The sequence below is a fragment of the Grampus griseus genome, assembly GCF_964374135.1.
Source record: "Grampus griseus genome assembly, chromosome: 18".
In the NCBI taxonomy this organism is placed as follows: domain Eukaryota; kingdom Metazoa; phylum Chordata; class Mammalia; order Artiodactyla; family Delphinidae; genus Grampus; species Grampus griseus.
The window spans coordinates 28,807,416-28,832,046 of record NC_139012.1 but is presented as its reverse complement, the minus strand read 5'-3'; the positions used below and the strand labels follow the sequence as shown (position 1 = coordinate 28,832,046).

Sequence of the window (24,631 nt, the reverse complement as noted above, 5' to 3'; positions counted from 1 at the left end):
ATATCTGTGAGGAATCATATGATCATCGCTCCTGTGCTTCTTAGGTTTATTTATTTATTTATTTATTTATTTATTTATTTATTTTGCGGTACGCGGGCCTCTCACTGTTGTGGCCTCTCCCGTTGCGGAGCACAGGCTCCGGACGCGCAGGCTCAGCGGCCATGGCTCACGGGCCCAGCCGCTCCGCGGCATGTGGGATCTTCCCGGACTGGGGCACAAACCTGTGTCCCCTGCATCGGCAGGCGGACCCCCAACCGCTGCGCCACCAGGGAAGCCCAGGTTTATTTATTTAGTTTACTGGTAAGTTAAACAACTCATGGAAGAGGAAGTTGAAGTAAGTTTAACTGGGAGGTGTTGAAATGGTGGAAATTTTCAAGTTAAAACAAAGTGAAAGAGAGTGAGTTTGAGAGAAGAGAGGAGTATAAAGACAGACAGCAACCAAATTTCTCCCCAGTTCACTCCTGAGACAGACCTCCTCTTTAGAACAACATGATGCTCAAGGTATTGTTTCCTTTTATGTGGCTTATTTAAATTGGTTTTTCTAGCTTTCCTTTTCTTCTCGATTTCCTCAGTTGCCCTCTCCTTTTAAGAGCTACCTGCTTCTACTTTAAAAATGTGATTTTAATATTTCTCATAGCCTCTGGGTGGTCTAATTAACTGCATCTTGTTTTTTATCAATGTTTTACCAAGAATAGACATAATTCTCTAGTATAAAATCAGGAAGAAAATGAATCATTATAAGTTCATAGGATTTTAACCTTCTCGTTTGGCATGTATCCATTATGGCATTGTCAGATTGATTTTCTAATTATCTGTCTACTGTCCTTAGTCCCCTGGGGAAGATAAGCCTTTTGTGGTGGGAGCCATAACATCTGGTTTGGTATTCTAGAGTGCTTAGCACAGGGCAGACTCATAACAAGAACTCCTGAAATATTTATTAAATAACTGCATATTTCACCTTAATTTATACATTAATCATAGTATTTTACTAAGAACAGATGTAAATGCCAGGAGAAAATCAAGAAGACCAAAAAGATATTTTAGAAATAGATGGGCACAAGGCTAAAGACAGCGGAGCAGCTGCAGGCTTATTTCCTACTGTTCCCTTCCTCAGGGGCCAGAAGGAGGCTGTCTGCTCTTTGGCACATGGGGTGGTGTGCAGGACTTGTCAGGGGGTCCATTGGGGCCCTACTTTCAGAAGTCACTAGCACCGTGGGATCGTGTGGATGGATGCCCCAATCACCTCTCGCGCTCCATGGTGGCGCCCTGAAAATACATGCTCCCCAGGCATACACGTTGCCCCAGAAGGCACTCCCAGGTCAGATCTAACCCTGAAGAGATGAACAGTCCATCATTAATTGCCTCCACTGTGGGAACTGTGGGGATGGGAAGAGAGGTCAAAAACAGGTAGTTTTGCTTATAAGAAAGGACCCAACCAGTGCTTGAATCTCTAAGTTTTAGTTGGCAAATCATCAAGCCAGTTCTTTTCCCTCCTTCCCTTCTCTGTCCCTAAAATGTTTACCCAGATTTCTAGCCACATGAAAATCCAAGTTACTGTTATTCTCCACCCTAACCTGAAACTTGAATCCCACACCCCTTTCTCTGTTCCAGCCATCTCCTCTCCTGCTTCCTCCCACGTCAGCCCCCTCTCATTGTTCTAGCAAAGCTTCAGAGACATAAAAAGCAACCCATTGTTTCGCAAATGGCAAGGTTTCCCTGGCTTGACAGCCTAGGGGTTGAAAATATAGGACAAGTCGACAAGTCGGTGGCCAGGTTGAAGGACTTTCAGCTGGGAACTGGTTCTATCTTTGCACCTCTGCTCTTGCACTGAGCTTAGCATCAGAGAGCCCCAGACACCCCAGATCCTCTATCCAACAAGCCCCCACCCCCATCCTATAGCTCACGCTTTAAAATGAGTTATCTGATGTTCACAGAGACAAAGAAGTTGTATAATGATGCAATAATCAGAGCAGGGAAGGGAAGCGACCTAACATTTACTAAGTGGTACCAAGTGCTAGGCATATAGTGAAACATGAAAGGGTGTTTTTAACTACGTAACAGACATGCTCTTTATCTGGTTTGTGGGTAGAAACATAAGGTCTTCTCGATTAGGATGACCACACGCACATCACATTCAACAAGTTCACGATGAGCCCAGCATCGTTGCCCAGAAGTCTGCTCCTCTTTCTGTGTTACCTCTCACGGCAAATGGCACTGCCGTTTCCCCATCCAGAACCTGTGGCGTCGGTCTCTTACCTGCCCTGTCTACCCCTCCCCATCCATTCTCTACATGAGTACCTACAGAGATCTTTGCAAAACACAGTTGTGATCACGCCTCTTCCTCTCTTAAGACAGCACTACTATGGCTCCCTGATGACGTCACAGTCTTTGGCATAATATCACTTTCACCATTGGGCCCTGGCCTGCAAATCCATTCTCCCTGTCATCTCTGCCCCTTGCGGGCAGCCCTGCGGCTGGAGTTTGCCCAGTTCACGGCACCGCCCCGCACCAACACCCCCAAGGCCCAGCCCATGCTGCTACCTCTGCCTTTAACCTCCATCTTCATTCTCAGCACCTTCGCCTGGCTGACTCCCAGAAGTTTTCATAAGCAGCTCAGGTATCTACTCCTCCAGCAAGTCTCCACCAACAGAAAGAGCAGGCAGTGGTTCTCGAGTATAATTTTAAAGTTTCCAGTAGCCATATTGTAAAAAAGTAAGAAGAAACTGATGGGGCTTCCCTGGGGCTTCCCTGGTGGCGCAGTGGTTGAGAGTCCACCTGCCGATGCAGGGGACACGGGTTCGTGCCCCGGTCCGGGAAGATCCCACATGCCGCGGAGCGGCTGGGCCCGTGAGCCATGGCCGCTGAGCCTGTGCGTCCGGAGCCTGTGCTCCACAACGGGAGAGGCTGCAACAGTGAGAGGCCCGCGTACCGCAAAAAAAAAAAAAAAGAAGAAACTGATGAAATGAATTTTAATCATATATTTTATTTAACCAATATATCCCCAATATTATCAATTTCAGCATGTAATTAATATTTTAAAATTATTAATGAAATGCTTTATATTCCTTTGTTTTCCTACTAAGTCTTCAAAACCCAGTGTTTATTCTCCTCTGATGACACGTCTCAGTTTGGACTAGTCACATGTAGCGCTCCATCACCAGATGTGGAGAGTAGCTACCACATTGGACATGACAGCACTACAGCTATCTTAGGAATCACTTAGGGATCACCTAGAGAGCTTAATGGAAACCTAGAACCCTGTACTAAGCTTCCAAATGTTCTGGTTCTGAGAAGGGTCTAATTCTGGAGGTGTGGGATGGAGAACCAGAAATGTTCATTCTCAGCAAGAAATCCAGGTTTCTGATGTATGTGTTCCTCAGGAAATGGGGGCTTAAGAGCTAGATGCATCGATTTTGGAGTTAGACCTACAGGGGTTTGTGTCCAGACTAAGTTACAGCTGTGTGACTTGGGGACTTCACCTTTCTGGGTCTTGGTCTCCTCACCTGCAGAAAGAAACTCACGATACATACCTAGAGACCAGTGAGTATTAAGTAGACACTGTATTTAAAACATTCGGCTCAACACCTGGCACGTGTCTACCAGTGCCAGCTCCACGCCCAGGCGTGCCCACATGGTGGGCGAGACGTCCCTCCCCTGCTCCCCCTCTGAGCCTCTGCGTGCCTCCACCAGAGCCCACCACCCAAGCACACATTATCTGCTTGCTACTCTGTGTCCTCCACTGGACTGAGGACAGAAACTGGCTATCGCTCATTTCCACATCCCTCTGCCTCACACATGTGTTCAGTACACATCATTTTTTTTTTTTTTTAAGTTTTGGGAAGGATTTGTGACTTATTTGTTGCATGACCTTGGTCAGTTAATTTTAATTAATTAATTTTTTTATCTTTGCTGTGTTGCGTCTTCGTTTCTGTGCGAGGGCTTTCTCCAGTTGTGGCAAGCGGGGGGCCACTCTTCATCGCGGTGCGCAGGCCTCTCACTATGGCGGCCTCTTGTTGCACAGCACAGGCTCCAGACGTGCAGGCTCAGTAGTTGTGGCTCACGGGCCTAGTTGCTCCGCGGCATGTGGGATCCTCCCAGACCAGGGCTCGAACCCGTGTCCCCTGCATTAGCAGGCAGATTCTCAACCACTGCACCACCAGGGAAGCCCAGTACACATCATTTTTTAGGAACTGAACTTAATTTAACCAACTGCGTTTCCTATAGTGGAGTATAAAGTCTTTGCGTAAAAGTACTTCCGGTTCTCATGTAGAAAGGAAGCGTGTGAATACAGAGTGAGTGAAGCATTGTTCTAACACTCTTCCCTTTAAAGTCTGTCACAGAAAGCTTTGCCAAAGTGATCCATGGCTTGAAAGTGGGACACCTGACAGATCGCGTTATCCAGAGGAGCAAGAGGATGATTCTGGATACCCTGGGTGTTGGGTTCCTGGGAACCAGTACAGAAGTGTTCCAAAAAGCCAGGGAATACAGTAAAGTAAGAAGCTCAATGTCTACTTTGGAGCTAAAAACCAAGTGTGCACATGCGCCTTTTTGTGAGGTGTACCCAGAAGCGCGCCCAGGGACGTGCGTTTGTGTTCTACTGCCCTACTCTTCATTTTAGAGATAGTGCTTTGTGTATACAGCATCGTTGTATATAGTTTTATGCTTTTCTATGCTTTATTACCTGAGTCTTAATATTCACCCACATCCTTTACTAAGTCACTATCTTAAGACCAGTCTTAATCTTAAGGCTAGCAAAATCTCAAAGTTGATTACTAGTCTGACTGAAAGCACATTTTTACCTGAGAGTCTTAGCGGCCATAGCCCCAGCCCATTTGTTCATGCAAAGACTTCAAGACTCTCTGGAGAAAAGCCTGGGCCAGCACCCTGAGCAGAGAGTAGGTGATTACGTGAGAGATGTAGCATCCACTCTCCAAAGAATATGCCTGGTCTATAGACGATGAGTCCACCTTTCCTAGTATTTATCCGCAAGGAGTAAATCAGAGTAAATTCAGACTTCATTCCTTGGTGCACTTATGGATCACGGTCTGGGACTGAGCGACAGCTTCTCCTCTCCCTTCCACAGAAAAAGTTATATATTCTACAAGGAAGAAAGAAATCCAATGACTAGGGCTTCAGTCTAGCACAAAGGGCTCAATAAGAAGTATTAAAGTGATGCTTCCAAACATGAAGAACAACTCTTGAAATAGTGACTTGGCATGTTGGGTTCACACTCTGTATCACTGACTGATACTCTTTTGTTTCAGATCTATAGTTCCAACGTATCCAGCACTGTTTGGGGCCAGCCAGACTTCAGGCTACCACCAACATATGCTGCTTTCGTTAACGGTGTGGCTGTAAGGAGATTTCCATGCCTTTGTAACTGTTCAACAATCAGAACAATTTCAGGGCCAGAAAATATCTCAGAAATTGCCCAGTTTCCATATCTTACTGATGAGATCACTGAAGTTCAGAGAGGTGAAGTGGCCTGCCCTCTCTCCTTGTAGTAATTTCAGTTTTCACGTTTTTACAGTGAATTGATGTTTTTCAAACAAATTGTGAAGTAGAGGAAATAAGATGGACGTATTTAGATAAAAATGCCCCTAAGGTATCTCAACTCTAAACTAAATATCCAGACTCAGTTCCTTGTCAGTTCTTTCTGTGGTGGGCAGTAACAGCTTCTATCCAGTAACCAGCCTTTCATTCATTCATTCATTCAACAGATACTTATTGAGAAAGAAACAATGACCATAAGGTGTCTACATTTTCTGAACCGAAAATCAGCACTTCTCATCTGACAATTTTTATGCTTTTTCTGTGTGTCATGGGCAGTCTAAAGGATATAATTTGGACATGAATCTGTTGGGATTTCTGAGATATTTTTATGGTTTATGGGACAGTAGTTCAGAATATTGAAAGTCAAACCTAATGGTGCATCCCGAAGTAAGCATCCAGTAAGTAAGCGGTGGGAAAGGCACCAGCCACAACTAGTAGACAAAAATCTATCTTTAAATGAACTTCTGGTTATTACTATTTCGTATAAGGAAAAACCAAATGATTTTAAAATGTAGCTTAATAGTTAAACTGGGTTCAAGAGTTCTTGCAACTTCTCCATAAGTTTGAAATTATTTATAATAAAAGGGTTCAAAAAATATGGCCTGATGTGGAATAAATGACATTAAACTTTTCATGTGACTTGTTTGAAAGGTGGAAGAGGGAGGGAGGGAGGAACAGCCACCTAATTCTACAGCTTTGTTTGTAAGGTAGATAAAGATCTTTCCAAGGGCTGTGGCACCTGAGTAAGAGCCAAGCTCCCTGTGGTTCACTAGCTGCTCCCAAGGTCGCACCTGATCTGGACAGAGGACAGCCTGTCTAGTGCCAAGTCATGTGATTAAGAATCGCAGCCAGGGCTTCCCTGGTGGTGCAGTGGTTGGGAGTCCGCCTGCCAATGCAGGGGACACGGGTTTGTGCCCTGGTCCGGGAGGATCCCACATGCCGTAGAGCGGCTGGGCCCGTGAGCCGTGGCCGCTGAGCCTGCGCGTCCGGAGCCTGTGCTCCACAACGGGAGAGGCCACAACAGTGAGAGGCCCGCGTACCGCAAAAAAAAAAAAAAAAAAAAAAAAGAATCGCAGCCAGTTCATAGGTTTAATTTTCAGAGAATCAGATCTAAAAATCTCACATCAAACAAGGTTATTATTGAACTAAACCCTGACTGGTCCAAAAGTCATTGCATTCGGGGAAATACATTTAGGTTTTGGTTGTTGTTTACGTGTCTGTTCACATAGGTTCACTCAATGGATTTTGATGACACGTGGTACCCTGCCACCCACCCTTCTGGAGCTGTCCTTCCTGTCCTCATGGCTTTGTCAGAAGCCCTGCCTCCAAGTCCAAAGTGTTCTGGCCTTGACCTGCTGCTGGCTTTCAACGTTGGTATTGAAGTGCAAGGCCGATTAATGCATTTCTCCAAGGAAGCCAAGGACATACCAAAGAGGTACGGAGAAACTGTGCTTCATCGTGAGGCGGCCACATTCCCCTTCATCTGTTAGTCGTTATCTCTGTAGATCTTTCTGACATAGAGGTTGGCTCAGTTGAAGATGTTGACGTTAGTGCTGGCAGATAAGTCAACTCAACCAGTCACATATCAAACTGTACATCCATATACAAAGGTGTGACCTCAGAAGTACTAGTGAAAAGTCTCCTCTGGGTTTAGAGAGCCTATCAAGCAACGAGGACCATGCACTAAATTGGAGCCTCCCACCCCAGGATGATCATGTCATTCTGGCCTCTGTGGGTACTCTGAATATCCCTCATCTCATCTCAAAGCGGAGTCTACTTTGGTATTTGCTAGGGTCCTTCAGACTAATGGGAACATTCAGAATATCCTAAACTCGACTGCTCAATCCACAGATCAAAAATGGTCAAACGTTGACTGTATCATATGGTTCAGTCGAATATTTATTTTGCCCCGTGGTCCAGCCTGCTGGGGGAGGAATAAATCGGAATACTGAGTGAACTTTCACGGTTTCTACAAGGCCCTCAATTGTTACAGTTATTTACACAGGCTTTCAGCACTCAACAACTTTTGCCTTTTGGCAATAATTGCAGAAGTACCATTTATAAATAATTTACTATGTCGGGCACTGTTGTAATCATGCGAATTTGTTCAAAACTCACAAAACCCTATGAAGTAGATACTATTATTATGACCATTTTATATAAGAGAAAACAGATACAGAGAAGTCAAATAACTTTTCCAAAACTCACACAGCTAATAAGAGGAAGAGCTGAGATTTGAACCTAGGCATTAGGGCTGCTCCATTAGCTAAGCTCCTGACCACTGTGCTATACTGCCCCCTGGGGGCTGAGGTTTGTAAGTCTCCAACTCTTGTGTTTTTTGTTTTTCAGATTCCATCCCCCCTCAGTGGTGGGAACTTTGGGTAGTGCTGCTGCGGCATCTAAGTTTTTGGGGCTCAGCATGACAGAGTGCCAAGAGGCCCTGGCTATTGCTGTTTCTCATGCTGGGGCACCCATGGCGAATGCCGCCACTCAGACCAAGCCTCTTCACGTCGGCAATGCCGCCAGGCATGGGCTAGAAGCTGCTTTTCTGGCAATGCTGGGTCTCCAGGGAAACAAACAGGTCTTGGACATGGAGTCAGGGTTTGGGGCCTTCTATGCCAACTATGCCCCCAAAATCCTTCCAGACGTAGATTCACACACTTGGCTGCTGGACCAGCAGGATGTGGCCTTCAAGCTTTTCCCTGCCCATTTGGCCACGCACTGGGTGGCAGACGCAGCTGCATCTGTGAGAAAACAGCTTGTAAGAGACAGAGCCCTGCTTCCCACTGACCACATGGAGAGAATTGTGCTTAGAATTCCAGATGTCCAGTATGTGAACAGGCCCTTCCCAGACTCGGAGCCTGAGGCCCGACACTCCTTCCAGTACGTGGCCTGCGCCATGCTGCTGGATGGTGCCATCACTGCCTCATCATTCCACAAACACCAGGTCAACAGGCCACGGGTAAGAGAGCTGCTCGGTAAGGTAGAGCTGGAGCACCCTCAGGACAACCTACCAAATTTCAACACCCTCTACTGCGAGATAAGTGTTGCCCTCAAGGATGGAGCCATCTTCACAGAGCGCTCTGATACCTTCTACGGTCACTGGAGGAAGCCTCTGAGCCAGAAAGACCTACAGGAAAAGTTCAGAGCCAATGCCTGCAGGATGCTGTCCTGCCACACTGTAGAAAGGCTTATAGAGATAGTAGAAAACCTAGAAGACCTGGAAGACTGCTCTGTGTTAACTGCACTTCTGAAAGAACCCTCTCCACCAGAGATAGTTTCAAAATCTCTCTAGCATTTAACAGTTCCATCATGCAACCTCTCCTGAGGCTTAACAACATCTAAATGATTTTATATTGGGGAAAATTCAATGCTTTGCTTTACAGAGCAAGGGTCTGTTCTTGGTCTGCCTGGGAATAAATGCAGCATGCTGAAGAGAGTCCAGACACAGAACTGGATATACATGGAAGAAGTCTTGTCCTGTAAATTTTGCAAGACAGTTCCAGTTACCTATAGCAAGATAATGGTGCAAGAAACACAGAGAAATTTATTTTATAAGCATTCATAAGGCTGAAATTCAGGTCACCTGTGATTTGCTTAATCTTTTCAGAGGAGTTATTTATGAACTTCAAGAGCCTCAAGGCTTGAGAGGGATTTGAACTTCTGCATACAACTTGCTGACAGAAGAAGGGCTCTGGTCTGTTGTGCCACCAATGGACTTCTTACACTATGGCTTATCAGAAGCCCTTCACAATGGAGGGGATGCCACTGGGTTTAAAATAAGGTCTTCATGGGTTCAAATCCTGCCTCTGTCATTGACTAGATGTGACCCTGGCCATGGTTCTGGATAACCCTCTACTTAAGTTTCTCTATCTTTAAAGCATAAATTAAAAACAGTCTAAAAAATAAAGCAGTTTGGCTCTAGAAGTCATGCTCTTAATCACTACAATAGATCACCTTTCATTACAAAAAAATTTTTGAGACAAATATCATGGATGTAGAGTCTGAGATGTAATAAAGAATGACAGCCAAAACATAGTATATATGTGGGTAGTCAGATATATATTAAACTGTATAAAGTAATAAAAATGTCTTGTGGGGGCTTCCCTGGTGGCGCAGTGGTTGAGCATCCGCCTGCCGATGCAGGGGACATGGGTTCGTGCCCCGGTCCGGGAAGATCCCACATGCCGCGGAGCGGCTGGGCCCGTGAGCCATGGCCGCTGAGCCTGCGCGTCTGGAGCCTGTGCTCCGCAACGGGAGAGGCCACAACAGTGAGAGGCCCACATACCGCAAAAAAAAAAAAAAAAAAAAAATGTTTTGTGGGGTTAAAAACTGCAACATTAGCATTAAATACATATTTTATATATATATATATATATATATATATATATAGGCAGGGAGTTATTATAGTTAATGTATTCTAAATTCCTCATGTTGTTCAAGAAAAGGGCAACACTATTAACTCTAGACTTTGATTTGTAAGTATGTATGTTGACATTTCTAGGGTGACTTATAAAACAGCAGTGGAACGTATCACTTCAGGTTAATAGAGAGAGAAATATGGAATTAGGAAAAAAAATAATCCAAAGAAAGGTAAGAAAGGAGGGGGAAAAGAAATATAGAAAAGGCAGGACAGAAAGCACAATATAAAATGATAGGAGGGACTTCCCTGGTTGCTCAGTGGTTAAGAATCCACCTGCCAATGCAGGGGACATGGGTTCGATCCCTGGTCCGGGAATATCCCACATGCCGCAGAACAACTAAGCCCATGCACCACGGCTGCTGAGCCTGTGCTCTAGAGCCTGCGAGCCACGACTACTGAGCCTATGTGTCACAACTACTGAGGCCCACGCGCCTAGAGCCCGTGCTCCACAAGAGAGCCACTGCAATGAGAAGCCTGTGCACTGCAATGAAGAGTGGGCCCCACCTGCCTCAACTAGAGGGAGCCCGCACACAGCAGCAAAGACCAAACACAGCCAAAAAATAATAAATTAATTAAATAAATTTATTTAAAAATAAATAAATTTTAAAAATGATAGGAAAAATCCAAATATATATATATAATTATGAAGAGAGTAAATGAACTAAATGCTCCAGTTAAAAAATACAAAGACTATGAACACATTTTAAAATGTTTGTTTTATTAACACCTACTGTACATATCATTAATTCATCCATTTTACATTTTATGAGTTTTAGTAAATGTATAGAGTTGTGCAAATATCACTGAAATCCAGTTTTAGAATACTTCTATCACTTCCAAACATTCCTCAGGCCTGTTTGCAATCAATTCCCAATCTCCAGCCCTCAGCAGCCAATGATCTGCTTTCTATCTCTATAGTTTTGTCTTTTCCAACATTTCATATAAATGGAATCATACAACATATAGTCTTATGTGTCTGGCTCTTTCACTTAGCATAATAGTTTTAAGATTTTTCCACATATGTATCAGTACTTTATTCCCTTTCATTCCCAAGTAGCATTCCATTGTATGGATATACCGCATTTGTTTACCCATTAATTAGTTAAAGAGCGGCTGGACTGTTTCCAGTTTGGTGCTATTATGAATAATGCTTCTATGAACACACACAAACATGTCTTTCCATGGACGTATCTTTCCATTTCTCTCCGGTTGATTCCTAGGAATTGGAATGCTGAGTCATTTGGTAAGTACATGTTTAACTTTAGTAAAACCTGTTTTCTATAAAGTAGTTCTATCATGTTACATTTCCACCAGCAATGTACAATGGTTCCAGTTTCTCCTTATCCTCACCAACCTTTGGAATTATCAGTCTTTATAATTTTAGCCAGTCAAGTGTGTGTATAATGGTATCTCATTTTGGTTTTAATTTGCATTTCCCTAATGACTAACTCTTGCCCATTTTTGCCTATTATTATAATTAGGTTGTCTTCTTATTGAGTTGTATGAGTTCATTTTATATTCTGGCCATAAGTTCTTGAACAGATATCTCTTTTGCAAATATTTTCTCCTAGTCTGTGGCTTGTCTTACTGTGATTTTAATGGTCTCTCTCTCTCTCTTTTTTTTTTTTTGCAGTATGCGGGCCTCTCACTGTCGTGGCCTCTCCCGTTGCGGAGCACAGGCTCCGGACGCGCAGACTCAGCGGCCATGGCTCACAGGCCCAGCTGCTCCGTGGCATGTGGGATCTTCCCGGACCGGGGCACAAACCTGTGTCCCCTGCCTCGGCAGGTGGACTCTCAACCACTGCACCACCAGGGAAGCCCTAATGGTCTCTTTTGAAGAACAGAAGTTTTAAATTTTGTTCAAGTCCATTTTGCTATTTTTTAAAAAAAAATTTTGTTCCTACTTCTGGTGTTATTAGAAGGATTTTTTTTTTTTTTTTTTTTTTTGGTCGTGCCATGCAGCATGTGGGATATTAGTCTCCCAACCAGGGATTGAACCCGCACCTGCTGTATTGGAAGATTGGAGATTTAACCACTGGACAGCCAGGGAAGTCCCTAGAAAGCATTTTTAAAATTCAGTTATATACTTTATTCAAGACACACAAGGATGTAGAAAAGTTGAAAGTAAAAAATATAGGGGAAATGTGGATGGAATATTAACAAAAGAAAGCTAGAATAAATAAATGTTAATATTAAACAAAAAAGAATTATTAGAAAAGAGATAATAATGATAAATTCAAGTCACTAGGTAACTAAAATAATTCTAAACTTCCATGCATCTAAATACTATTAAACTGCAAGGAGAAACAGATAAATCCAACACTACACTGAGAGAATTTAAACATTTCTCTTTTAGTAATTTATATTTCAAGGAAACCAAAAATAAATAGACTATATAAGATTTAAACACAATCAACATGTCTTATCTAATGGACATATAGAGGACTCTGTACTCAAAAACTAGAGAATTCACAATATTTTAAAAATCTCAGAGAACATTTACAAAAATTGACCATATACTTAGGCATAAAGCAAGTCTCAACTTTTCAAAGCACTGGATCATCCAGATCATTTTCTCTAATCATAATGTAATCAAGTTAAAAATCAAAATTAAAAAGACAATTAGAAAAGCCTGAAGTGTTTAGTAATAAACATTCCTCTAAATAACTCTTGGGTCACAAAAGAAATTACAGAGAAAATTATAAAACATTTAGAACTAACCAATAACAAAAATACCACATATCAAAATATATAGAATGTAGCAGAAGCACTACTTAGAAATGGGTAGAATTTTTTACTGCTGGCTCTGTATTACATGGATTATATTGTTCCATAGGACACATCATGGTAACACTTATAAATTTGAACAAGGTTGATAAAAGAGGAGATAGAAGAGGTGGTTTCTACCGTGACCTTGAGATTAAATTTAATTATCCTATCTTGATACATTTCAGAAGTTTCTAGGGTCAAGATCTGAGGGCCATTAATAATATCCTCAGATAACCCCTGTTATAAACAAGACAACAAACCCCAAATGGAGTTATGCTAAGCCCATATCCACCAAATCGAGACTAACTGAATTACACTTTTGGCTCTTCCAAAAATGGAATCTTGAACCAGCAAATCAGGAATCTCTGATCAGCACTAGTTAGGTAATCTGCCTGATAGACCCCTGCCATCCCCTAAGGAAAGGAACCTTGCAATAACCAATTTGTTGTTTGTTTGTTTCTTTGTTTTGCCTAGTGTAACTTCCTTGCTTCCACTCCCTTCTGCCTATAAAAGTCTTTCATTTTGCACAGCTTTTTAGATCCCCTTTCTACCTGCTAGATTGGATACTGCATGATTCAAATCGATTTGTGCTCAACTAAACTCTTTAAAAAAAAACCTTAATATGACTCAGTTTAACTTGTAACACCCCCAAAGCTTGTTTCGGACCAACAGCAGGTGTTGGGGAAGACAGTCTCTCCTGAGGGGGACAACAGCACTCAAGGTGACCTTGATATTGGCTATTATGCCCACTGAGTTAACTGAAGGCAGGAGAAAATATGGGGGGCTATGGGTCTGTAGAGAGAGCTCAAGGGTCCTCTTCACTGACAACCCTGCACACCACCCACCCCCATCTTACCACATACAAATGATAGAGGAGAGAGAGAAAGAGAGAGATTGGCTCCCCACGTTCTTTTCTAGATGATTCCTTTCAAAAAGCTAGGGCCACAGTGCTGGTGGAGACTTTGGATGGAATGAGAGAGTTAAAGCTGAGCTAGCATCTCTTCCTTCCATGAGGCCGGGGAGCAAGGACAGCTTGTGAGCTATTCTATCCTGAGAAAGACCAAGATGGGACTCCGGCAGCTCTGATCTGATGTCTAGGCATTGTGGCAAATGGTTGTTTCTTCCCTTCCTTTCCCTTGGGTACAACAATGAAGGATGCAGCTCAGCCCACTGTTAGTGTGATAGGCCCTGTGTGTAGGCAAATGAGTCCTCCACATGGATCAGGCCAGATGGCCAAGGAGAAAATCCACCATGAGACTGAGACAAAGGCTCTAGCTCACAGAGAGAGGTTTATTCCAGCTCCCTCTCTGTATTTCTGCATCCTCAGCACATACTCATGACCTTGAGCCAAAGTGCCTCAGTCCCCAGGCATACCTTTGCCCACTCTGGGGACCCCTGGTGCTCTAGCATATATCTGGGGGACCCCCAAGACCAGGCACATATTTGGGTGCATGCCAAAAGAACTCATGGGGCTCTGCATATAGCTGTGCTCATGGTTAAGATTTACTATAGTGAAAGGACACAGGATCCACAAGAGAATAAGATACAGGCAGAGTCTGGAGAAACCCCTGCATAGGCTTTCAACACTCCCTCCCTCCAGGTTGAGGAGGGAGGTGAATGTGTTCCTTTCTCCAGGAGAGAAAAGTTCAGTAAAATGTGTTCAATGCAAACACATGAGAGAATGCTCAACATCATAAATCATTAGAGAAATGCAAATCAAAACTACAATGAGATATCATCTCACACCAGTCAGAATGGCCATCAACAAAAAATCTAGAAACAATAAATGCTGGAGAGGGTGTGGAGAAAAGGGAACACTCTTGCACTGCTGGTGGGAATGTGAATTGATACAGCCACTATGGAGAACAGTATGGAGGTTCCTTAAAAAAGTACAAATAGAACTACCATATGACCCAGCAATCCCACTACTGGGCATATACCCTGAGAAAACCATAATTCAAAAAGAGTCATGTACCAAAATGTTCATTGAAGCTCTATTTACAATAGCCAGGAGATGGAAACCACCTAAGTGTCCATCATCGGATGAATGGATAAAGAAGATGTGGCACATATATACAATGGAATATTACTCAGCCATAAAAAGAAACGAAATTGAGCTATTTGTAGTGAGGTGGATGGACCTAGAGTCTGTCATACAGAGTGAAGTAAGTCAGAAAGAGAAAGACAAATACCGTATGCTAACACATATATATGGAATTTAAGTAAAAAAGAAAAAATGTCATGAAGAACCTAGGGGTAAGACAGGAATAAAGGCACAGACCTACTAGAGGATGGACTTGAGGATATGGGGAGGGGGAAGGGTAAGCTGTGACAAAGTGAGAGAGTGGCATGGACATATATACACTACCAAACGTAAAATAGATAGCTAGTGGGAAGCAGCCGCATAGCACAGGGAGATCAGCTCGGTGCTTTGTGACCACCTAAAGGGGTAGGATAGGGAGGGTGGGAGGGAGGGAGACGCAAGAGGGAAGAGATATGGGAACATATGTATGTGTATAACTGATTCACTTTGTTATAAAGCAGAAACTAACACACCATTGTAAAGCAATTATACTCCAATGAAGATGTAAAAAAAAAAATGTGTTCAATGTTCCTGCCCTGGGAAGAGACTTACCACCCAAGGTTTTTATAAGCAGCTGGTCAGGAAGGCACCCTCTGCCCAGCAACAATGATAATTCCAAACTCCAAGAAGGAAAGCAGGTGTTCAGCATAATTCACATTGTTTGCACCGTCTAGGCAAAGTGGATCATTTTTATCAGTTAGGGAGTGGGTCAAGTGCCAAGTTCCCAGATGCCAGCCAAGTACCAACCCTGTAAAGCGGTCCCAATTAAGATAGTAGCCTCCAGCCTGCTATGTTCTCTCTTGTCTGCACAACTTGTCCCATCCTGAATGCCTTCCATTCCTGTTCGTGTGGCTTTGTAGGGTAGAATAATGATACAGAAAAACTGGACATTACCTCCACTTGAAGAACTGTCTCTGCCCTGTAGCACTTGAGGTCTATAAACGGTGTGTTTTATCATTGCATTAAGTAAAACTGATATCTTCAGTAGGCTTAGAGCTGCCACAGACCAAAGAGCTGTAATCATTTTAACCCAGGCATTTAAAATGAGAATGTGAGTTTAAAGGGAATTTTTATATGTTATAACAAATTTACTTTGAAGTCCTATCTAAAAAATATCTCAGACAGACAGATAAGTCCCGTACGAAAACTGGGCCCGCCTTAAGGTCTGTGATAGTTTATGTAGGGGAACCTCTTTGGGGATGTGAAGTAAATGGTGGGTGTCCATTCAATTCAACAAATGTGTACTGAAGGCTTAATATGTGCCAGAGGATGTTCTTGGCGCAGGTGATTAGAGCAGTGAACAAAATAGGCAAAAACCCCTTACAACCGTGAGCTTACAACCTAGAGTGAGTACAGAGACAAGCAACAGGACAAAGAAAGTGCTCTGTACCTCTTCTGGGCCAGCTGTGCTTCCTTCGTTCCTCCCCTGGTGGGAATGTGAGTTTCTGGAGCCTGAGTTGGGTTCAGGGACCAGGGAGCCCAATGCATGTGAGTAAATGGCCCCAGTTCTTCCTGGGAGAATATAGTCTGTGACAACAAAGGAACTGTCGGGGTGTATCTTCCTTGTCAATTCTGGCAGGACTGCCCTGCATGGAGCAAAGCTACAGGGAACTGAAGGAAGGAGGAAACATCACGACCAGATGCACTGTTTTCCTTCCAGGAGAGCTGCACACGTGTGTGCGGGCACCCACCATGGTGTGGGGTCTCTTCCCACCACTGAAATCTATCTGCAGCACTGCAGTTTTTATTATGCACTAGTGAAATTGCCCTATTATTCCTCTCTTCTCCTACCCTACATTTTAAAAAGTAGCTTAGTGATAGTTCACAGAAAGTGACCATTCAAAAGGCATCCAAAGCAGGTGTTTCAGAAGCCACTACTCTGGCTCCTGATGAAACCCTGCCCAGCAGTTGACAGCTGCACAGCACATTAAAAGAATGTATGATGCTTCAAGTGTCATGGCTTTATCTGAATCAGACAGAATAAATACCTTCAGAGAAATAATGAAAATTTGTCTAGTCGCCAAGTTCAGTTGCTAATGCAGATATCTACACTCAGATATCATTGTCTCACTTAAAAAATTCTCCTTGCTCTTTGTTGGAGTTAATTCTAAAAACAAGTCAACCCACTCCAGTGACGGCTGGTGCCCATATAGAAGCCAACCTGGAGGTTCAGTAAAAAGCCTTTGCAATGGCCCAATGCCCAACTGTTTAAAACACGGCATGAAAGTATTGCTTCTGACTTTAACAAATGAAAAATAAAAATGACAAGGTGCTTGTCTAGAAACCACGGATATCTGGATAATTCGATGACAGTTATTTCATCGTTGAGTCATGATCCCATTGAAAGCACCTATCATCAAGTGGTAAAATGTGTAATTCAATTGGTTGGATCTCAACTATTTTTACTTGAACAATTTCTTCCAAAGACTGTGAAGTATCACTTTTCAAATACATTATAAAGCACTCCCCACATCATTTTCCCCATTCCATCACGATTTTCACGCGAGGGACCATGCCACGAAGGCACATGTCTGCACCATCTCGTTGGTAGTATCCTGGCAGGATTCCCTCACATCCCCATAGCTGTGTTTGCATCTAGGCTTCTGGGTGGCAGTGGCTGGGTCTGCATCAGCAAACCTATCAGAAGAGGAGCTCTAACTGAGGGGGAGAAAATGTTTCTTAGGCACCTGACAGCATGACTGTGAAGAGAGTTAAAATTATCAGCTCACATCAGCCTCTCAAACACTACAATATTTGGAACAAAAGCTCACAAGCACTGTGCACATAAGAAATCTGTTCCAACATGAGGCTTCATTGAAATACCCAGTTAGTAAGAGAAAGGAAGGCTATATGGACTAGGGTCAAGAGGAAATAATTCACGTAAGCACAAGTGGATCCATGTAGCTGAATGACATCATACAAGAGAACTGCTACATTGAAACTGTTTCCTTACAGACTAAGCCAGAGTATTTTGTAAGAATACATCTTCTCGATGGTTCAATGCCACCTGGTCTTATCACTTTAAACCACAGCCCCTTGCCATGGCCGCCCCGACCTTAAGGCCAATCACCAAATACTGCAGCCCCATCATGAAAGATACTTTGTTAAGCTATTAGAAAAGCAGTCACACATATTCATCTGGAAGAAGGGAAACAGGAGAGTGCTTACCTGACAGGAAGCTTTTCATCCTTTTCTTCTCCATCCACAATATTATCCTGACCCACTGTGACTTCACAGGCGGGAAGATTTCAGCTGCCAGCACAGGGAAAGGCAGCACCAGCTCATGGGCTTCTTAGCGCAGCAGAAGGGTTGAAATGTCCTTTACAGAACTGTTGACAGTGCAGCTCTGGGTCACCCCAAAACCACCTGCAAAGACAGGGGGCCTGGGATTATTTGAGGCAGAACCTATGATCAATTAATTTTTAAGCAAAGAATTAAGGCATATAAGAGCAATAACACGTGAATCAAATGGCAGAAGAGCATTTCCTTAAAGTCTTCTGGAGTTGGTAATGATTTGATTAATTCATTAACTTAGTTTTTAAAAAAATATTTATTTATGTATTTATTTGGCTGCACCGGGTCTCAGTTGCGGCACGCAGGATCTTCGTTGCAGCATGCAAACTCTTAGTTGTGGCATGTGGGATCTAGTTCCCTGACCAGGGATCGAAGCTGGGCCGCCTGCATTGGGAGCCCAGAGTCTTAGCCACTGGTCCACCAGGGGGGTCCCTCATTAACTTGGTTTTAAAGTCAGGATAGCAATCTATATATGTCAAAGTGGCTCAGAGACGTTTTTGTAAAAGTTGGTGCAAAATGCTAGAACACAGACCTAATCATTATGGCTTCAGTGTAGCCCTTGTAGCAAGTGAACTTTATAGACAGACATAAAGGGTTTATATTAACCTAATAATAATAAAAATAATAAACATTTTGCATCAACAGTATGAAATTCTGAATCGCAAGCTGGAATACCCATCATGATGCTAATTTTTGCTAAATATTTCAAGTTTGGTACAAAGTAGAACTATATATATTTTTAAAGCATTTGAGATAATTTCATTTCTCCTAAAAACAAAAACCTCTTTTTATGTGCTAGAATAAAAGAGTTTTTTAAAAATAGCAGTAATTTTTTTATTGATTTACAAATAATACTGTCTTAGATGTGAACACACTAATTTTAGCATCAGACCTGCCAGGCAATAATCTTTATAAAGTTGTCTTAGGGCAAACCTATTTGCAATGGAAGAAAAGAATAAATTGTCAAAACACCAGCAGCTCATATACGATAATTTCCCTCACCCTCCCTGGGGTTTTGTAAATAGATATTTCAATTTGTTTATACATAATAAACTTGGTGTACACATAATGTGTAGCAAGTCTCCAAAGATGGCGTCCCAGTATCCATGCCTCCCAATGTTCATGCCCTTTTATAGTCTCCCCTCCTTGAATCTGGTCTCACTTTTAATCAATAGAATGTAGCAGAAATGATGCTGAGGAACTCCTGTGGTTAGATAGTAAAAGGAAAGCCTGGTTCTCCTGGAACGTTTGTTCTGAGCGATGCCAGCTCTCACATGAGCAACTTAAGTACCTGAGGTCTATGGGTTATAAGGAAGCCCAAGACTGCCACGTGGCCACACGCCAGCCAATCCCAGCTCAGGCACCAGACATGGGAGTGAAGACACCATCGTGGTGTTTTGCAGCCCCAGCTACTACCCGACTGCAACTGCGTGAGAGATCTTAAGCAAACCCAGCTAAGCCCAGTCAACCTACAGAAACAGGAAAGATGATAAATTACTGTTTAAGCCACTCAATTTTGGTGCTGCTTTTTACACAGCAATAGATATCTGGAATACTGTATATGTAAAGGAGCAGTAAGCAACCAATTTAGATAGATAAGTATCCACATATTAGGGTTAGGAGCAACACACTCCTAATCTAAAACAATGACCCCCAGTTCTCACTGTGGGACATCTCCAAATTGCCTCCCAAAATATCAAGAATATTGTGAACCTTTAAAATAATCTTAGGGGCTTCCCTGGTGGCACAGTGGTTGAGAGTCTGCCTGCCGATGCAGGGGACGCGGGTTCGTGCCCCGGTCCGGGAAGATCCCACATGCCGCGGAGCGGCTGGGCCCGTGAGCCATGGCCGCTGAGCCTGCGCGTCCGGAGCCTGTGCTCCGCAACGAGAGAGGCCACAACAGTAAGAGGCCCGCGTATCGCAAAAAAAAAAAAAAAAAAAAAAAATCTTAAAACTGATTTTAGCTGTTGAGTTTGAAAAAGAAGTATATAACATATAGCTCCTTATGAAGGGGACTCAATTAAAAGAAATCAAAAATATCTAAGACAGTTATAGTTGTAAATCAATCTTTTATTTTAAAAGACGGAGTCACCTATTTATAAATGATTCCTGCACAGAAAAGGTCCAGAAACAGACAGTCCTCCACTGTGATTCCCAGAGCCCAACTGTCAGCCGCACTCCTCGTGCCACCTGTCACCTAGGAGCTGAATCAGAATTGCAGTGTACCAGGATCTCCAGGTGATTCGTATACTCATTAGGTCTAGATTGGTGGCTCCCAAACTTGCTTGCATATAAAAATCATCCAGGAATCTTAATTCCAAAATCCAGGCCCTAAGGCCACAGGCCTTGATGGTTTTGAAGCCCACCAGGTAAGTTCAGGTGCAGCCATGCCTGAGAACCACTGGCCCCTCTAGGGAGAGCACTGGTTCTCAAACTCAGCCACATAGTAGAATCACCTGGGGAGCATCAAAAACCACTAATGTCTGTTTCTACCCTCAGAGTCCTATGTAACTGGTCTCAGGTGTTACCTGGGCATTGGGAGGTTTTAAAAATTCTCCAAGTGTTTCTCATGTGCTGCAGACCCAGAGCCTGGAACAGAGGTTCAAAATGGTAGCTGAACGTGCACCACTCTTTCAGGAAGACGGTTTGGAAGTCAGGGAGCATTAATAAAAATGAACAGTTGGCCTCACAGTTTTCAGCTCACTCACCAGATATCCTGACTGCATCAAGCTTGCTGAAGTTCAGGTCTGCCAAGTCTTGTACATCCCCATGGGCCCTCCTGGCACTTTCCTCCGGCATATTTCTCTGCTCTTCTGTTGGGCTCTCTTTCAAGTGATTAATAATGTGCATCTGCTCAACATTAGGAGCAAATATCTTCACCTTCAAAAATAGAAATAAAAACAAATGATGTCATTACCTCTATGAAAACAATCAAGCAAATCAATCTCAGATCCTAAACCAGAAAGGAAAGTCAGAAAACTACTAAGTAATTCTGTGTGTCTTCACGGCCAACACCAACTGCAAATATTACAGGCCAACTGCAAGGGAGAAATTGCAGGGGATTTCTAGAGGAAAAAAAAAATAGAGCTATAAATTAGCTTCCAGAAAGGAAGCCGAACAGAAAGAGGTTGGTTGCCTGTATTGTGTGTGAGTGTGTGTGTGTAGTTAAAGCATATATATATGCTTTTTTTAAAAATTAATTCATTTATTTTTGGCTGTGTTGGGTCTTCGTTTCTGTGCGAGGGCTTTCTCCAGTTGCGGCGAGCAGAGGCCACTCTTTATCACGGTGCGTGGGCCTCTCACTGTCACGGCCTCTCCCTTTGTGGAGCGCAGGCTCCAGACGCGCAGGCTCAGTAGTTGTGGCTCACGGGCTTAGTTGCTCCGCGGCATGTGGGATCTTCCCAGACCAGGGCTTGAACCCGTGTCCCCTGCATTGGCAGGCAGACTCTCAACCACTGCGCCACCAGGGAAGCCCTACGTTTTTTAAACAGATGGAAGAAAATATCCAATTTGACAGACAGGAACATATAGGGCTGCAAAACATGGGAGAATTGATTAAATCAGCCCTTGAAATATTTCCAAAGCAGTGATTCTAAACCCTGGTTGCATATTAGAATCCCCTGGGGTGTTTGAGGCCAAATAGACCATTTACATGGGAATCTTTGGGAGTAAAGCACTAGCCTGGGCAATGGTATGTCTTAAACCTCCCCAGGTGATTCCATCATTTGCCAGGTTGGCAATCCAGGATCTAAAGCAAGTGAGATATAAAACTCACAACCTCAGGGCTCTGAGTTAAAATCCCAGGGCTTTTAATACCAAGAGCCCAAAGCAGATTTGGAAGTTCTCACTTGCCCCACTTCTATCCATCTAGCCTCACCAAACTCTGGATTAACACCCACCCTGGCCTGCCATCAGAAACGCTTGGACGGGGAGGGAATCACTGCAGTTCCCTTGCCCCCAACCCTTAAGTCCTGCAGGGGCACTGATGTGGGGAGACATGAGAATTTGGAGGTTCAGGGCAGGCATCTGTATACTGGGGGACAGCCTTTGAGTCATACCTTCTTCACTGCCTTCTTCTCTACTCTCAAGCTTGAGGTCCAGTTCTTCTGGAGGTGGACAGGGCTGGTCTGAGTCAAATGTCCCCTGACTCTGAGAAGGCATCACTAGGGCTAGAAAGCATAAGGTCATGAGTCTCAGCCTTCTGTTACTAAACTTTGTATTTGATTAAAATTTATATTAATATTCTAAACATGCTCTCTGCTCCATAGTTTTGTTTTTACAAAATTGAGTAATATCTCCTACCTTTGATATATGTGAGAGAGATTCTAAACACATACATATCCCATTATTTGTGAAAAGACTTAGAACATTCTGAAGGGAAAGACAGATGCAAACAAACATGAAGTGGTTTTTAAACCAAAAATCTGGAAACAGATTGGCCCGCAGTTGCTTCATGGAATTAATTGGATCCACCAGCCCAAGGTGGAGGTGAAGGTCAAACATACTTCTACCACTAGGGTGTCCCTTGGACCCTTTAACAACGTGTTGCATTGTAATCAAGAGTAAACAAGTCCCCAAAACCAAACAACCCAATCCAAAAATGGGAAGAAGACCTAAGTAGACATTTCTCCAAAGCAGACATACAGATGGCCAAATGGCACATGGAAAGATGTTTGACATCACTAATTATTAGAGAAATGCAAATCAAAACTACAAGGGGGTATCACCTCACACCAGTCAGAATGGCCATCATTAAAAAGTCTACAGAGAAAGCTTCAAAATGGAGGAGTATGACATGGAGACCACCTTCCTCCCCACAGCTACATCAAAAATACATCTAAATGTGGAACAGCTCCTACAGAACACCTACTGAACGCTGGCAGAAGACCTCAGACCTCCCAAAAGGCAAGAAACTCCCTCACGTACCTGCGTAGGGCAAAAGAAAAAAGGAAAAACAGAGACAAAAGAATAGGGACGGGACCTGCACCAGTGGGAGGGAGCTGTGAAGAAGGAAAGGTTTCCACACACTAGGAAGCCCCTTTGCGGGCGGAGACTGCGGGAGGCGGAGGGGGAAGCTTCGGAGCCACGGAGGACAGCACAACAATAGGGGTGTAGAGGGCAAAGCACAGAGATTCCCGCACAGAAGATCGGTGCCGACCAGCACTCACCAGCCCGAGAGGCTTGTTTGCTCACCCGCGGGGCCGGGCTGGGGGAGGGGGCGGTGCTGGGAGCTGAGGCTCGGGCTTCGGAGATCAGATCCCAGGGAGAGGACTGGCGGCGTGAACACAGCCTGAAGGGGGCTAGTACGCCACAGTTAGCCGGGAGGGAGTCCAGGAAAAAGTCTGGAACTGCCTAAGAGGCAAGAGACCATTGTTTTGGAGTGTGCAAAGAGAGGGGATTCAGAGCACCGCCGCGAGCCATGGCTATCAGCGCAGACAACAGAGACGGGCATGAGACGCTAAGGCTGCTGCTGCAGCCACCAAGAAGCCTGTGTGAAACACAGGTCACTCTCCACACCTCCCCTCCCGGGAGCCTGTGCAGCCCGCCACTGCCAGGGTCCCATGATCCAGGAACAACTTCCCGGGAGAACACACGGCACGCCTCAGGCTGGTGCGACGTCATGCCGGCCTCTGCAGCTACAGGCTCGCCCCGCATTCCGTACCCCTCCCTCCCCCCGGCCTGAGTGAGCCAGAGCCCCCGAAGCAGCTGCTCCTTTAACTCCGTCCTGTATGCGTGAAAAACAGACGCCCTCAGGCGACCTACAAACAGACGCAGGGTCAAATACAAAGCTGAACCCCAGGAGCTGTAAGAACAAAGAAGAGAAAGAAAAATCTCTCCCAGCAGCCTCAGGAGCAGCGGATTAAATCTCCACAATCAACTTGATGTGCCTGCATCTGTGGAATACCTGAGTAGACAACAAATCATCCCAAAATTGAGGCAGTGGACTTTGGGAACAACTGTAGACATGGGGTTTGCTTTCTGCCTCTAATGTTTTCCTGGTTTTATGTTTACCTTAGTATAGTAGTTAGAGCTTATTCACACTGGTAGATTTGTTTATTGATTTGGTTGCTCTCTTCCTTTTTTTTTTTTTATACGTATATATTTTTTTCTTTTTCTCCCTTTGTGTGTGTGTGTATGTGTATGCTTCCTTGTGTGATTTTGTCTGTATAGCTTTGCTTTTACCATTTGTCCTAGGGTTCTGTCTGTCCGTGTTTTTTGTTTGTTTTTAGTATAATTCTTAGCACTTTTTATCATTGGTGGATTTGTTTTGGTTTGGTTGCTGTCTTTCTTTTATTTCTTATTACTTTCTTATTGTTAATTATTTTCTTTTTTTTTTAAATTATTTTATTTTTTTCTTTATTTCTTTCTTTTTCCTCCCTTTTCTTCTGAGCCATGTGGCTGACACAGCCTTGGTGCTCCAGCTGGGTGTCAGGCCTGAGCCTCTGAGGTGGGAGAGCCGAGTTCAGGACATTGGTCCACCAGAGACCTCTCGGCTCCACATAATATCA

General features: G+C 43.7%; 1 protein-coding gene across 1 annotated transcript; it reads left to right on the top strand.

Annotated features, from left to right (window-relative positions):
- Positions 1-490: 490 nt before the first annotated feature.
- Positions 491-8,848, top strand: ACOD1 (aconitate decarboxylase 1; the record flags this gene model as incomplete). The annotated part of the gene is made up of 5 exons (XM_082675415.1): positions 491-501; positions 4,331-4,492; positions 5,265-5,354; positions 6,783-6,988; positions 7,903-8,848. The coding sequence occupies exons 1-5, from the start codon at positions 493-495 to the stop codon at positions 8,846-8,848; spliced, it is 1,413 nt and encodes a 470-aa protein (XP_082531541.1). The 5' UTR covers positions 491-492.
- Between the last annotated feature and the right edge of the window lie 15,783 nt (positions 8,849-24,631).